We start from the raw sequence: 16,967 nt of genomic DNA, 5'->3' as shown, positions 1-16,967 counted from the left end.
CTTCTAGGGAAGCTGTCTTGAGCTTAGGAGTCCAGGGTTTTTATTGGAGTGAGTCGTGCAGACACATAGTGTCTGCATAACTGACATAGTCTCTGAAATTCCAGACTCCCAAATAGAAAGCAGTTACTCAGCATAAACCAAGCACAAACAGCCTAGTGAGTGAGCCACTTTCATCAATTAGGGAAAGTTTTATATCAGAGGAGGTTACTATTTACCATACAAGTTCCAGAAGACAGCCAAGGGCCAATCTTGTGATCCAGACTTTCTAAGGATAGCAGGTTCTTAGTCTTAACCCTATTACCTCTTTTCTGTGCAGCAACCCAGGAGGTTTTATACCCCAGTACAATGTACAATAGTAGTATTTGAGATGGCTGAGAGGCATAATTCGTTCTTTACTAATTTATCAAAGAAAATTAAGGAAGAACAAGTAGGGGAGGTAACTCACTCTGAGGGAGATCAAATTTAGGAAAAGGTATATCTAGAATGTTATTTTACGTGGTAAAACACTGCACCTCAGTTTGATCTTCACTAGTATGGAAATTAAGAGTTTGATGTCTTAAATCCTGACTCTGGCACCTGCCAACTCTATGACTCCAGACAAGGTTCTTTTTTTTTTTTTTTTTGCTTTGGGGCCTTTGATTGTCCTCTGGCACGTAAGGTTTTTATTATGAGTAAGTTGCTGCTTTGGCTGCTACTACTCTTCCTACCACTGCTGCTGCTGCTGCTGCTGCTGCTGCTACTACTACTAGAAAAAATAAGGAGAAATTTAAGTAAATGCAGAGGCAGTCAAGATAGGGAGTAATGAGTCCTTAACAAAAAGTTGAGTCACTCAGTGGAGCATAAAATGATAGCATTGGAGATGGGAATCTGTAAGAATGAGCTATATTAGGTGTCAAGAGGGAGGTAAGAGTGAAGGTGATCCTTACCCATTTTGTTTTCTCTAAGAGAAGTGAAGCTTGGGAAGACTTTAATATGATTATATATGGTGCTGCTTTAAGTTTTTAAACAGCATTTTAGAAAATTATAGATTGTTGTATAATTCTGCTGAGTTAGTCATTATATTTTGAATATAATATTCAAGTTTAGATAATTACTTGGTTTTTCTCTATTTTCTAGGAATTTTTAAGAGATATCTTCAATCTCCTGTTTTTGTTGCCTAGCCTAAAAGATAGACAACAGCCAAAGTGCAAATCACATTCTTCAAGAGCTGCTGCTTATGATTTGTTAGTAGAGATGGTAAAGGGATCTGTTGAGAACTACAGACTAATACACAACTGGGTTATGGCACAACACATGCAGTGTAAGGATTTTTCTTTATTTCTAAATCTTGTGTGGAGAAAGGAGATTTTCGAATTGCATAGTTTAAAAAAGAATTCACTGTTCACACACTTTAACATTTATAAGTGATTGTTGTTAGGATGTTATTGAAGTTAAAAAGTAAAAACTTTCTTTTTAAGAAACCAGTGTGAAGGACATTTTATAGAGAGCTGATGTACTTAAGCATTTTTTGGTTAAATAATTTAGTGCTAAGGCGATGCAGACTCTGGCCCGCAGGGTCTGTGTGTTGTGGCTGTGATGAACAAAATCACATAGACTACACAAGTCCTGTGGAGAAAAAGGGACAGCATGGCCGCTTTCTTAAGTGAGAGAGAGGGCCTCAACCCCTGTTTGGACAGGCATTTATTGCTTTTCTGGGTACATTACATCAAGGATGGTCCTCATTTACCTTTTACAGGTAACAAAGGAAAGAATGTTGCTAATGACTTCAAAGAAAAAGAATTTGCAAATGCAAGGGGAAAGGTGGTTGAACTGGTTACACTCCATACTTGGGAGGTTTAGCACAGATTTTAGGAGGTTACTTTAAAGATATGCAATAAACATTTGCTGCCTCAATTCAGGGTGAGGGAGTTTTAGTAAAAAGCAAGCCTCAAAGCAGCCTAGGTACAATGCATGCCTGACTTCCTACAGGAAAACCGATCCATGGACTCGGTTCCTATGTGCCGACTCACTCCCCTCTGGTTTTCTGGATCGGGCTGGGCTACATTTGCCGTGCCACACAGATAGGTTCCCTATACTAAGGAAAATAAAGTTGTGATAGTCCTTTGAGTTTTTAGGGAATGAATTAGTTTTACTATGTGTTATTACTGATTTAAAAAATTACCATACATAGTGTTTTATGTATATTAATTATGTAATGGAGGTAGTGGTGGTTAATAAAAGCAATACATTATGTTTAATAGTTGGTTTGGGGGACATCTTTTTCTCCCTCTTTTTTCAGCAGCCCACGCACCTTATAAATGGGATTATTGGCCTCACGAAGATGTCCGTGCTGAATGTAGATTTGTTGGCCTGACTAACCTTGGAGCTACTTGTTACTTGGCTTCAACTATTCAGCAACTTTATATGATACCTGAAGCAAGACAGGCTGTCTTCACTGCTAAGGTACAGTTTTCTCACTTTAAAAATTAAAACTGTTAAACAAAATTTAATATTTTGTGGATAAATGTAGATTTTTTTAACTTACTAAAATATTTGAGAAAGGAATTTATGAATTTAAGAAAATGATAAAGTTTGGTTACATAACTAGCTAATGCTATGTGTGTTTTAATTATTTTTACATTTCAGTAGATTACTACTAACATTGTAGTATAATTTCTCAAAGGAAAACAATTGTGGAATATACACACTCAATGTATACAATAAACATGATATTTTCAGTGAAAATAAATATATTTTTTAAATTTATTTTTTGTTACTCTATTACAGTTGTCCCAATTTTTTTCCATTTGCCCTCCTCTACCCAGCCTTCCCCACCCACAGTCAAACCCATACTGTCGTCCATGTCCATGGGTCCTTTATACATGTTCTTTGACTAGTCCCCTTCACCTTCTTTCCTCCATCATCCCCCACACCCTCCCCTCTGGCTGCTGTCAGTCTGTTCCATGTCTCTGGTTCTATTTTGCTCACTAGTTTCTTTTGTTTACTAGATTCCTCTTTTAAGTGAGATCATATATAGATCAACATGTAGTAAGTATATGTTGAGTAGATTTCAGTTTCAGGGTCCTCATCTCATGTCCTCAGTTGAATATAAGCTCCTAAACAACAGAGCCATGTTACTTGCACTTAATACAAATAACTAGTATATGCTTTTGGCACATGGGAGGCCTATTATTTCATGAGACTATCAGACCTTCAGAATTATGACAGGTAGTAATTTGTAATGAGGATGATACTTCATAGGTTTACTCTACTGTTTGAGATGAGTATATCTAATTATTGTTTGGCATGAATGTGGGACTGTCCTTTAAGCCTATTGTTCAGGATTAAATCTCTAGTTAGTGAGTTGGACCAGATTCCTGAATCTGTTAATGATATTTGGATATTTAGAGGATTATTAAAGATCTTGGTCAGCATTCCTCTGTTGTATTAAGGATTTGTTCTAGAAAAAGTAAAGATATGACTGAATGAGGGTGAGATGTAACTAATGTATTTTTAAATATGTGGATAACAACTTTGTTGCACACATTAGATGTTGTCTGTTGTTAGAAAATCACCAATATATAATGAACATAAAATCACCAAAACAGCATTAATCTAGAAAGTGACTTTTTTAAGATGTATTTTTCAGTTTTTTTTACATTATAATGATGGCTGTATTTATATAATGAACAAAATACTCCAATTTTTAAGTGTTAAAATTGCTAAAGAAAGTATAGAGTGTGTTTTTGTTTTTTCTACACACAGCTAAAAGAATAAACATGGATAGTGTTAAGCACATTGTAATACTTCCTTTTAATGGAAAGCTTTCTTTTGGTTTTCAGTATTCAGAAGATATGAAGCACAAGACCACTCTTCTGGAGCTTCAAAAAATGTTTACATATTTAATGGTATGTTTGAGAATTGTGTATGAAAAACTGATTAGATATGCCCTCTGACCAAAGCAGGAAACATTGAATAGAGTTTATTTGTATAGACTTTGTCCTATGTACTCTTATTTTTCAAACTGAATTTGTCACTTAGTGGTATTCATAATAGTCATTTCTCAGTTACATACATCCTGTTACTGTCCTTTGAAGAATTCCTTTTCCGTGACAGGGCCACACACACACCCTGGCCCCCCTTAGGCTTAGAGTTTTCTGACTGATTTCTTTTTCCCTTCTTAATTCTTACTTCAAAAACTATAAAAGTAATAAATCATTAAAAGAATAGCAAATCTTATGATATTACTCCCCTGTTTAAATCTTTTCAGTGGTTCCTTATGAACAGAATAGTATCCAGGTTCATCAGCATTGCACGTACCGTGTGATATTGCTTCTTCCCTTCAACTTTCTTTATTATCACTCCCCATAATTCAGCCTCACTCCATAGTAACTATATAAGCCTTTTGAAGTCCATCACCCTGTTGTTTCTTTGCTTGTGTAGTTGTTTATGCTACTCCTTCTGCCTACGGCACTCTTTCTTCAGCATTCTTCTCCATTTTCTTCTTTCTGTCATCCTTCAAGAATCAACATGATTATCTCATCTAAGAGACCAAAGAATTCCATAAAGTATCTCCAAGTCACCATAACTCAGTCATACCTACCACTTGTATTAAAAGTCACTTGTCTTACCTGTTAGAATCATGGGGACAGAAATTATATCATTTATTTTTGTATTTTTCAGCTTCTGATAAAGACTCAGTAAATTAGATTTTTAACAAAATTAGAAAAGTACTAGTCATCCCTTGATTCCACTTTTAATATCTGTTTAACAGAGTTGGAACATTCCATCTCAACTGTCAAGAGAGAAAACTTTTAAACTGATATGAACTATACTTGATCTTAGCCAAAAGGCTGAGAAGTGATTGAAAACACTTAAATTAATAAACAAAAGTTCAATCTGAAGTAAAACTTACTCACCCTGCAAAGATTTTGTATTTTATGCTTCACAATATAAATCTGCATTGTTTGAGCCTCAGAATACTTTCTAGAAATTTCTAAACTTGAACAAATAAAAAAATTTTACTTTTTGATAATTTAAGCATCTCCTGGCACCAAGACTATGACTGAAAATATTATGAAAAATAAAACAAAAATGGAAAAAGAGAGCATTTTAAACCTTTATAGATTTACTGTCTGTTTTATTGTTGTGTTGATGTTTATTCATGAACCTTGTGATAATTTTCTTATTTTTATTTGAGACTTACATTTGTTTCGTTATTTTGTAATACTTTTCCCTACCCCCACTCCCACCTTGCCTTTACAGGAGAGTGAATGCAAAGCATATAATCCTAGACCCTTTTGTAAAACATATACCATGGATAAGCAGCCTCTGAATACTGGTGAGCAGAAAGATATGACGGAGTTTTTTACCGACCTTATTACCAAAATTGAAGAAATGTCTCCAGAACTGGTTAGTACCAGAATACTGAAGCTTCTTTGAAATTTGTAGAGATTTGCCCAACTTTAATTGCTGACTTTTGTTTGTTTGTTTGTTTTTTAAGAAAAATACTGTCAAAAGTTTGTTTGGAGGTGTAATTACAAACAATGTTGTGTCCTTGGTAAGTGTTCTACATGTTCTTTCTGGAAATTTTAATGTGTATTTTAGCTTATAATAAATTACTCATATTTTACTCTTGATTGACCAGGATTGTGAACATGTTAGTCAGACTGCTGAAGAGTTTTATACTGTGAGGTGCCAAGTGGCTGATATGAAGAACATTTATGTGAGTAATGTATATGTTTTTACAAATTTTTCCTGTTATTAACTGATTGTACATAGCAGATTTATGTTTCTCATCTTGAAGTTAATATTTTCATCTATTTTCTTCATACAGTGCTACTCAGATTAAGAACTAAAGATAGATCACAGAGCCAGTTTTTTTCCTAATCAAAATTTAAATACTTCACATTTGAAAAATTTAGTGAGATTCCTATAGCATTTTGTCATGAGTGGAAAACAGTGTTTTACTGAAATTAAGAATTCAACTTTTTAAAAATTTGTTTCCCTCTGTATTCTGTCAAGTTAAAATTACTATATTTTGTATTTTTGCATACTATTAAATGTTGAAAATAACATGAAACTTTCAACTGTGGTTTTATAACAGGAATCTCTTGATGAAGTTACTATTAAAGATACTTTAGAAGGTGACAACATGTATACTTGTTCTCATTGCGGGAAGAAAGTACGAGCTGAAAAAAGGTATTTTTTAAAAAATATATGTTTATCATTTTGATAAGTCACCAAATGGAAATAAAACACAAATTTGGCATATAAATTAAAATTCTCTGATTAAGGTTAAGGTCATTTGCTTGGAGTTCATTCTCATGTAGTAGCTTTTCATTCAGTTACTGAAGTATACTTTAAGCACCCTTAAACATTTCAGATATTTTTTCCCCTTTCAATTAATCAAATATTTACCAAGATCTGTCTAATTACTTAGTTCTCTACTCTGTATTTACAGAGCATGAAAAAGTCTACTCATGAAGTGAAGACATCCTCTTCTCAATCTCTAAAGTGAGAGATTTTTTTCTTAAGAGCCCAGCCATAGGATTGTCAGTTTAGGACAGAGTATTTGGGTAAAAATGTTTCAATTTCATCCTACAGGTGACTATTGAATGACAAATAGAAATTAGATTGAAAGAGCATCTTAGGCAGTTAGTTGCTAGGAACAAAGACAGAGCAATAGAAATGACTTTGTATGTGCAAGGATTTAGGCCAGCCTGCATGATTCAGGTAGAGGATTTGCACCAACCAGTAATAGAAAACAAGATTGGTAATATATAATAACATCAAGTGATTTATACCTAGATTTGGGGACTATCTGCATAATTGATTGTTGGCATTAGAACATCTGCCTGGGAAGGAAGATAACTATTGCAAAGGTCTGAGACTTAAGCCAGCCTAAAAGAGCAGAGGAAAAAGTGAGAGTCAAAACCAAGAAAGAAAGAAAATCAAAGTAGGGTTGTTTTCCAGAAAATGGAGAAGAAGGTATTCAATTGATACAGTTTAGAGAGATGGGGGAAAGTGACAGCTGAGTAAAAAGCATTGAGTTCCGTTTCAAAAAGTTACTCTGTGTTTTGTCAGGTTATAGCAATAAAAACAGGGTTATCAGGGTATATGGAATCAAGTGTAGATCATTCATTTCAGAAGTTTGACAATGGAGAACAGCAAGGAAGATAGAATCTAGAAAGAACTTTGGGATCAAACAGAAGTTTTCTTTTTCTTAGATTTTATTTATTTATTTTTAGAGAGAGGGGAAGGGAGGGAGAAGGAGAAGGAGAGAAACATCAGTGCGTGGTTGCCTCTCACATACCATTCAACTAGAGAATTCAACCTGGGAATTCAACCAGAGGCCCTTTGGTTCTCAGGCCAGCGCTCAGAGCCACGCCAGCCAGAGCTAAGCAATTTTCTAGATTAAATAGATGTGAGCATGTTTGAAGGCAGAGAATGAGAAGTCATTGCTTCAGATTTTTTAATAGAAGATTTTTTTTCCAGGTAAATATGCATTTGAAAGGAAAAGTATTCTTTTTCTGAATTTCCAGATGTCAAGTTGGTGCAAAAGAGAAAAGGTGTAGGTGGACATAGTCAAATGAAAGTACAGTTGTGCAGGTAGTTACAGGAAGAAAACAAACTCATCTGACAAGAACTAGATTAGGGTAAGAGTTAAGGACTCAACACAGAATGCTGTCAGTCAAAAGTGTTTTACTGTGGAGGAATAAAATGAGGAGTCAATAAAAGATAATTGAAACAGTGACTCATGTTCTTTGGAGAATCTCTTTTTAGTTGGAATATATAAATTTGTTGAATAAATCTGTCATTCTTGATAATCTGCTTGAAACTTTTTATTTTCTTTTTGGCTGATATGATTCTGCTGGGGGGGGCTTTGTTTTTTGTGTTTTTGAAGTAGTGTCTCATCTCTCTTATGCGAAAGTGTTATTCAGTCTTTTATATTTTTAGATGTTTGTAATAACATAATAAATGGTCAACAGAAATGGGCTGAGGGTCATATTCTGCTCTATCTTTAAACCTCTGGTTTTCTCAGTTTATTCATTCTTTCCTCAGTAATTTTATCTACCACTATAACATTAATCTCTGCTGACATTCTAATGATTCCCAAATTATCTTATCTAATTCAGAATGCTGTGCTCTTCCAACTGTCTACTTGTGTGTCTCATAGATTTAATAGATTTATAACATAAAGTCTCATCTTTTTAGATGTTTATTTTATCCTCTGACTCAACATGTGCTTCATTGCCACCACAAGTCCTTCAGTGACGCTTAGCTTTCAGGATAAAGTTCATACTCTAACATTACATACAAGACCCTTCATCATTTGACTTCTTTATACTTCTGTAGCCTTAATATTTGCTAGTCCCAAATAATCAGTAGTGATGAATTTTGAGAACCTCTTATTCCCTTTTCTTATGACATCTTTCCCCTACCTTCGTCTTCCTAAATAACTTAAAAAAACAAAACTGAGCTCTTGGTTTAAAGAAATTCTCTTTTGAATTCTGCATGTACAGTGAAGTATTCCCTGAAATTCATAGTTTTCATGAATCCTAGTTTTTATATATGTTTTGTTTAAACTGCATTTTTGTTTTTTTAAACTTGAGCTAGCAATATGTCAGCCATAAGATTTAGGTAACTAGTTCATTTGCTGCTGCTGTGATTATTGTAATACCAGGCATCACATATTGAATATTTGCCAGACAGTGTTCTATGAACATTGTAGGGAGTAGACAGTTTACTCTCTATTTTACAAATCAGGAATTAAGCTTAGGTTAATTTTTCAGGGTCACATAAATAATAAATGATACAGAGAGACTGTGCAAAATAAATACTTCATCCTTTGTTATATAAGGTGGATAAGAAAACTCTGAACCAAAGACCCCTTCTCTTTGAAGTAGGTGTGGCTCTTTTCTGTGGCTCTTTGAGCTTCCATAGCCCCTTTACATATCTCCATCATGGCATTTACCACAGTCTACTGTAATTTATCTAGACAAAGGAAAGCTTTTTCAGAATGAAAAATGTTGTAAGAGGGGGACAGACACACATGTGCCCCTCTTGAAGTATTTTTGAAAGACAATTTTTAACAAGAGTTTCATTATTTTTTTTTTCTGTCCTTCAGGGCATGTTTTAAGAAATTGCCTCGTATTCTGAGTTTTAATACTATGAGGTATACATTTAATATGGTCACGATGATGAAAGAGAAAGTGAACACACACTTTTCCTTTCCATTACGTTTGGATATGACACCCTATACAGAAGATTTTCTTATGGGAAAGAGTGACAGGAAAGAAGGTAATTTTCCATCTCTCTTCTCTTATTGTAAGTCTATATAACTAGATAATCATAAAGTTGTACCTTTAAAATTAACCTGACTGTTAGAAGAATGTTTTTAAAAGACAGTATGGCACGTTCAGTCAGTTAGCAAGTAAATATGTAATAATCTACTAGGACTGTATTCTAGGCATTCTTCTAGGCATTGGAAAAAATGTAGTGGTTCCTGCCCTTGTAGAACTTAAGTCTAGTGGTCAAGTCTTATACTGAACAAACATGAATGTGTTGTCAAATAGGACAGTGAATATATTACAGTTCTAGGGGAATTAGGGAGGGCTTTTATGAGAAGGTAACATTGAAGCAGAGTTTGAGTAAGAGCTAGATTGAAAGGAATGGATAAGCTCTTTGGTGGGTGGGGGTGGGGTTCATGAAATGGGCAGAAGGCAGTGGCCTGATCATTTGTTTTGTAGGTCATGTTAATAATTTTGATCTTTATTCAGTGTGGAAACCACTGGAAGATTTTGAGCAGGGAACTGAAATGGGAACCAGGTGGGATCTGGAAAAGGTTAATCTGACTACAACAATCAAAATGGATTCGAGGATGATGAAAGGGATATGGGGAGGCCATTCTGGTAAACTACAGAGATGGTAACTTAGATGAGAAAGCATACCGGTAAGGTTGGGGAAGTGTATGGAGCAACAGTTAATAGGACTCGTTGATTGAATGAACAAACAAATCCAACAGAGTTGTTGAACATCTACCTACTATGTAATTTGCTGTTCTTTTAGTAATGGGAATATAGTGACAAAGAACCAAGGTATCTGCTTCTTTGAAGCTTACATTTTAGTCAGTCTGCTACTAGAGTGAGGAGAAAAAGTCAATAATGATTTGGGCTTCTGGAAGAATCATCCAGGTGAATGAGGGGGTCATCATTTCAAGACCTCAAGGAAGAGGAAATGTGGTCAGAATGATTGAAAGCTAAAGAAAAGGAACAGTTTCAGTAGGAACACAATGGAACATAATCTGTCATGGAGAAGATTTTTGGTTATCTTTATCCAGAGCAGTTTCATTTGGGTGTTGCAATAGGAAGGAAGATTGCACTGAGTCAGATAAGGCCCTTTGTTCATAAGTAGTTACCTCCAAATAGTTGTTACTTTCATAAGACCAGTAATTTTCAAACATCTGTGTATGTGCCTCAAGGATCCCAGAATGAGGAATGGAAATGGTTGAGAGAAGAAAGCAGAACATATCCAGTGTTTGCCTTTTCCACTTTTCTTCAGCCAGAGAAGTTCCATCTTACATAGGAAGGGTCCTGGCAATTTTTCTTTGTATAAAAAGTTCTGCTGATTTAAAATGTTAAGGTTTGCAGAAGCTATCATAAGATTTAGGAAAAAGAACAATGTTTCGATCTTTATACTCTATTGTCTGGCACTTAACTGAGTATTTAATAAAAGCTTTACACTCTTTAAATGAGAGATGCAAGAGGTGTGAACAACGAGGGCAGGGTAATCTTTCAAGAGAGGAACATTCTTTAAGGAACATGGAGTTATGGGAGGTAATTTTTAAAGTTTAATTTGAGGAAGATGAGAAGTTGCAGACAATGAGCCAGTAGAGATGATAAGTTTAAAAATGCAGGTGAAGTTAAGAAGTGGACATTATATACACTCTGCCTACATTTTAGAACTTTTTTCAAACCCTTTATAAAATTACAGCAAGACTGCACAGGAACTGTGCTTCATTGTATTTTTTCATGATGCTTCCTGGGTGGAAGTAGCAGAAACTTATGTTAATGTAAAGGAATTTGTTAGGCCACAGGGGATGCATTTAGAGTCAGACCCTAACACATCCAACTCCTCAGCCACTGCTTTGACACTGTCAGTCATTTTTTCTTCTCCACGTAATTATTACTTCACTTTCTAGCTTAAACTGTGCACTCAAGTCAACCAAAATCTGCTCTCACTTGCTTCTGATTATACAGTCGTTGCTGGGTATCTCAGAGAATTGGTTCCAGGACCCCTGCAGATAAATCCACAGATGCTCATTCCCGTATATAAAATGGTGTAGAATAATGCATACATTCGGTCCTTGACATCCACAGATTCCCAACTGCAGAGTCCTAACTGTATCCAAAATACTGTTTGCTATCTGCCTTTGATTAAATCCATAAATGTGCAGCCTGTGGATGTGGAGGGCCTACTGTACTTTTTCCTTTCTATGTGATGCCAGGAATACAGGTCATGAATCATACATCTTTAAACTTAAACCATTCTGAAGTTTTTTTCCTTAGTGTATTTAACATCTTTCAAACTTAAATATTTATGGCAGGAAATATATTTTTAATTTCCATTTCTGTCTACATAGAGCTTCTAATATAGAGTGCTTCCTACTAACTGATAGCTGGAAACATACTGTCAGTACAGTGGCCCCATTTTCCTTAACATGAGACGAAAAAACCTAAATATGTAAATGCCCTTTCAGATTTTGTTTGCTCCTAATAAAGGTAGTACAAAATGCTTCATTCGTATTTATCTATTTTAAAAGAAATAGCCAGATTAAACGAAAAGAACACAGTTTGTATTTATATATCACATTGAGGTTGTCTGTAGTTACGCACTAACACATGGTTATTCCAATGATTTGTATAAATGTTCCTTAAAATTTTAGGCTATGGATGGTGACTCACTAGTAAATACAGTTGTTTTGTAAAGTATTTGTACCTATTTCTGTACATAAAGTATGTTATATAAAGTGATTCTAAGATGTCACTATGCAGTTTTCAAAATTATTGCCATTATTTTATGTAAATCATTTCAGGTTTTAAGGAAGTCAGTGATCATTCAAAAGACACAGAGAGCTATGAGTATGACTTGATAGGAGTGACTGTTCACACAGGAACAGCAGATGGTGGGCATTATTATAGCTTCATCAGAGATATAGTCAATCCACATGCCTATAAAAACAATAAATGGTGAGTTTTAAATATTTTACTGGAATTTTAAAAAATATTTCCTTTAAATATAAGTTTATAATAGTTTTCTCTTTAGATTTTGTTTTCTGATTTTAGTTTTCTAAGAGCTTTCTATAAATTTAGGAAAGGGGTTAGATAGAATTTTTAAATGACTTTCAAAGGTCACTTATTATTCTTAAACTTTATGGATCTCCAGACTCTTCTGAAAATTTGATGAATGCTCTCCGGAGGAAAGTGACACACAAAATTTTGCACAGAACTTTATATTCACAGGAAATACTGTACCTTCAAAATCTTATCCGTGTGCACTCATTCAAAAGCTATTTTAATGCCTTCTATAGGGTGTACACAAAGTCCTTATATATTCTAGTAGGAAGTTTACCTTCATGCTTCATTCCCTTTACCTTACCTTTCCCCTTTGACACACACATTCTTTTTTATCATCTTTTATCAAGTTAATGGTTGGAAGTCATTAAATCAGTTCTTACATAACTTTTTTTGGTCTTCAGGTGTTGTTAGGTAGAATCTTGTGTACAAACAGACTATATCTGTGCTAGGCAGTGTTCTAAGTGTTGGGGATATTGCTTTGGAAATTTACATTAGTACATTGATCTACAGTTAGCATAGTTTTGTTCAGCTATTTCTCAGTCTTTAGGCCATCATGTCCATGATGTCTTTAACTTTTTTGTCCTTTTGAATATTTCCATAACTATATTTTAAATCTTTTTTTATTATAATCATAAATTTTTAAATGGCATCTTTATCTTTAGGAGTTGTTTCATCTCCTAATTTTTTTCTGTTCAGTAGCTTTACATGTTATAATTATGCATACTTTCAACTGTTTTTTATGAATTCTTGTTACTTCTAGGTTATAAATGGATCTTAAATTTTCGGGTGGTTATGACTGTGTTGTAAAATTATATTCCCAATTTCTCGTGGATTAGAGTTGTCAGAACAAGAGCCTAGTTAGAATTTACCTCATATTAATTATAGTTTGATAATTATTTATATCAGTATGTAATTAAATATTTTAAAAATAGGAATAATACAGAGATATTTAGTGTGCATATATATATATACTTTATCAACACCATGTACTCTGTTTTAGGTATCTTTTTAATGATGCTGAGGTAAAACCTTTTGATTCTGCTCAACTTGCCTCTGAATGTTTTGGTGGAGAGATGACAGTAAGTTTTACTCAGATATTATAAATGGTTTATGATCTTTCAGATGCTTTGCAGTATCATAAAATCCAATAGCAGAATCACTTAACTTTTTTTTAAAGATTTTATTTATTCACTTTTGGACAGAGGGGAAGGGAGGGAGAAAGAGAGGGAGAGAAACATCAAATGTGTTGTTGCCTCCTGCATGCCCCCCATTGTGGCTCCGGCATACAACCCAGGCACATGCCCTGACTGGGAATAGAACCAGCAACCCTTTGGTTCAAAGGCTGGTGCTCAGTCCACTGAGCCACACCAGCCAGAGCTCACTTTAACTTTCTTTTAATCACTATAATTAAATCTAGATTTTATTCATCTGGCATTTATTGGAAGTGTAGTATGTTTAGAGAATGTAATAGAAAACTGGGGAATATTTTAACAATTACTATTTTTGCCTTCAACTGATTAAGAAGTTTAAGACTTGAAAATTAAATAATAGTATAGGAATTGAATTACATTGTCATGAGACATTATAATTGAATAAGTTGTTTTCTTGAATGCTTTGGGATTAGAGCCAAAAGAAATTATTCTTTATAGACTTAATATGAACGCTTTTTTGACAAGGAAGTTGGACTGAGCTAACTTTAAAGAATTGTTCATTTAGTGCCTTTTGTAAAGCAGCAGCAACCTGGTTATTACAAGTGAGAGAATAGAAAAAGAATAGTTTGTCTGTTACATAATTAGAAGTAAAATGTAAGGAAAGACAATTAGGTTTGGATTAGTACTATAATAATTTCACTCTTCATAAGCATTTTATCCTAATACCAGTTTTCTGAAATTTTTTTAGTACCCTGTTGATTCTTATAAGTGACGTATTTCATAGTCTTTCCATTTCACAGTTAAGCCCAGATAGACCAGTTTTCACTTTAATAGCCATGTTTGTTGTGAAATAACTTCACATTTTGGACTTTAGTGAAGGGCATTTTTTTTATTGCTCTTTGGTTATGTACTGTTTTGAAGAGAAAAGAAGCCCTGGCTGGTGCTGCTCAATGGATTGAGTGCCGGTCTGCAAACCAAGGGGCTGTCAGTTCGATTACCAGTTGGGGCGCATGCCTGGGTTGCAGGCCAGGTCCCTGGTAGGGGGCGTATTAGAGGCAACCACACATTGATGTTTCTCTCTCTCCTTCCTTTCCCTTATCTCTAAAAATAAATAAAATATTAAAAAAAGAATAGAAGAAGTAGGGAAATTGCTAACACTTTGGAAATCGGTAGGAGAAGGAAGTAACTAATGAGTTACCACTGAAGCCATCACTAAACTAATTGCATCTCTAGATGTTATTCCTAGGACGTTTCCTCAAAAAAAAAAAAAAGGTTTGCAAAAAGCTCTTTTCTTAAAAGATAGTATTTTAAATTAAAAGTCCATCTTTTTCCCTTATGCTTGATATGTATTATGGTAAAGTACCTTAAAATGTATTGTGAATCTTCATTTTTTATTTTTATTTTTTTAGTACGCTTAACCAAAAACTTCTGTCAAGGAGTTTTACGAATGTAATGTTATTTGAAAACTGTTTACAAAGTTACTACATAGTATTCAATAGCTTTTTTTGAAATATTTTATATGTAAGTATAGCTGAATATACCCATTTTCTAAAGAAGGAAACTTATTTTTTTAAAACAGACCAAGACCTACGATTCTGTTACAGATAAATTTATGGATTTCTCTTTTGAAAAGGTAACTGTTTCTTCCATATATAATTTTACATTGTTTTCTTTTTTTCTATGTTGCCTACTTTTATAGTTAGATTTTGTCAAAGTGAAAATATACGTTTTTTTTTCTTCTTAAAGACACACAGTGCATATATGCTGTTTTACAAACGCATGGAACCAGAGGAAGAAAATGGAAAAGAATACAAATTTGATGTTTCATCAGAATTACTAGAGGTATAAGTTAATTTACCTTTAGCAACAGTTTGAAAGCACGTTTCAATAGTTTTGCAAATAATAATAGTACTGTGATATAAGAACAGGCTAGGAAAACATTAGGATATCTAATCCAGGGTAGGCTTAAATACTGTATGCAACTACTCTTGCTAATACTGACATACAACATGGGAGTATGAAGTGAATGAAATCAAAGGGAGTGGAAAATTGTTTGTAACATTGAAGAAAAATAAGAAAGACAAAATTGTTAATGGAATTATGGCAAGCTCATAAGTAACTTGTACGGTTGGTCATGTTATTGGTGATACGTTTACGAGTGTTCTCTTATTCTTCATGTTATACACAAGTGTACAATGTATGTGGATTTGAAATGCATTCGAAATATGTATTTTTAATATTAAAAAGTGTCTCATTTGTAGCAATGAGGCTTTGTTTCATAATGTAGTAAGTGATAATATTACTTTAATGTTTTAAGATTTATAAAAAGTAGTTATTACTCAGTGTTTGTTGTGTCAGTATTATAAACTCAGTCACCAAAAGTACAAAACGTAAATCTCAAGAAAGTTATACCTGAAAAAATACTCTTCCATCTAGAGAATTTAATTTTTACTATCTAATTGATGTGTTGATATTTGCACTGTGTGTTCAAGCCTTAAAACTGAGTGGATTTCGTTCCCCCAAACTTAATACATACTAAAAACTGGTATCTTGCCTACCCATATTACTGATAAAAAGCTAAGAATATTGTCTTCTTTAAGCCCTTGAATTGGATTTACCAGAAAAATTAGATGCTTCACTAGATTTTAGGTTATTAAACTCACCTATTTGTATAATAATTTCAACCACCATCACAATTAAAATTAAGTAGTAAGAATCACCATGATGTGCAAGACTTTATGCCCCCAAGGTATTCAGATAAATTTAGACTTTGTTCCAGATGAGGACTCAATAGTAAGTGGTTGATTGAATTAGGACAAGCTAATTAATCATGCGAAAAAATGTTTGTTGAACGATACCATTCAGTGAGAAAAGTGTCCCTGTTTTACATTTTTGTACATCTCTTTAATATCTGATTTAATACAAGACAATTTGTGTCTCATAAGAGGTTCTGTATGTGGTTTATTGCGATCTCATCATTTAACCTCTGGAAAAACTTTATTGTATGTTTAGGAGAGAATGAGAGTAAAAAATTGTTTTGACCTTACAGACACCCTGAAAATGTCATAGGGAAACTCAAAGTTTTCTGAACCATTCTTTGAAAAGCACTGGTTTATGTTGTGACAAAAGGGAATCCCAGACCTTTGCATATTGTAATAATGAAGTAATGACAAGAAAAACCAACTGAACTATGTTAGAATATTCTTAATTACAGACCTAAACCAACCATTTTTTCCTATCACAGTTTCAGATTATTAATTTGAAGTGTTTGCCTGCACATACATTTTACCAAAAATTTAAGTAAAAATATTACTGTTCCTTAACATGAATAATAGATTTTAGATATAAACTAGAACCTGGACCTTTAGATTTATTCAGGTAAAATATAGCTAGTCACAGACTTCCCCAGAAAATAAATAGGAAATTTTAGAACCATAAAATAAGTAAATAGACATTATAAATGGTAGTAACAATTATG

At 33.8% G+C, this 16,967-nt stretch overlaps 1 protein-coding gene and 1 pseudogene across 6 annotated transcripts in view; one reads left to right on the top strand and one right to left on the bottom strand.

The window, feature by feature from the left end:
• USP34 (ubiquitin specific peptidase 34) overlaps positions 1–16,967 on the top strand; it is a 223,184-nt gene that overhangs the window by 166,276 nt on the left and 39,941 nt on the right. For 5 of the 6 annotated variants that reach the window (XR_008427014.2, XM_053925776.2, XM_053925777.2 and 2 more), the window contains 12 exons: positions 1,117–1,300; positions 2,279–2,442; positions 3,822–3,887; positions 5,245–5,391; positions 5,483–5,539; positions 5,627–5,704; positions 6,086–6,180; positions 9,110–9,282; positions 12,077–12,230; positions 13,339–13,417; positions 15,069–15,122; positions 15,236–15,331. Coding sequence is in view for 5 of the 6 variants with exons in the window: in XM_053925776.2 (XP_053781751.1) it covers positions 1,117–1,300; positions 2,279–2,442; positions 3,822–3,887; positions 5,245–5,391; positions 5,483–5,539; positions 5,627–5,704; positions 6,086–6,180; positions 9,110–9,282; positions 12,077–12,230; positions 13,339–13,417; positions 15,069–15,122; positions 15,236–15,331 (1,347 nt within the window). In the remaining variant the exon portion in view is untranslated. The remainder of the gene's footprint in view (positions 1–1,116; positions 1,301–2,278; positions 2,443–3,821; positions 3,888–5,244; positions 5,392–5,482; positions 5,540–5,626; positions 5,705–6,085; positions 6,181–9,109; positions 9,283–12,076; positions 12,231–13,338; positions 13,418–15,068; positions 15,123–15,235; positions 15,332–16,967) is intronic. The other variant, XM_053925775.1, reaches the window with a different exon arrangement.
• On the bottom strand, positions 4,705–4,844 carry LOC112298200 (U2 spliceosomal RNA; annotated as a pseudogene).

This window comes from Desmodus rotundus, chromosome 5, assembly GCF_022682495.2.
Source record: "Desmodus rotundus isolate HL8 chromosome 5, HLdesRot8A.1, whole genome shotgun sequence".
In the NCBI taxonomy this organism is placed as follows: Eukaryota; Metazoa; Chordata; class Mammalia; order Chiroptera; family Phyllostomidae; genus Desmodus; species Desmodus rotundus.
The sequence above is the reverse complement of the archived record's forward strand: the minus strand, read 5'-3'. Positions and strand labels throughout refer to the sequence as shown.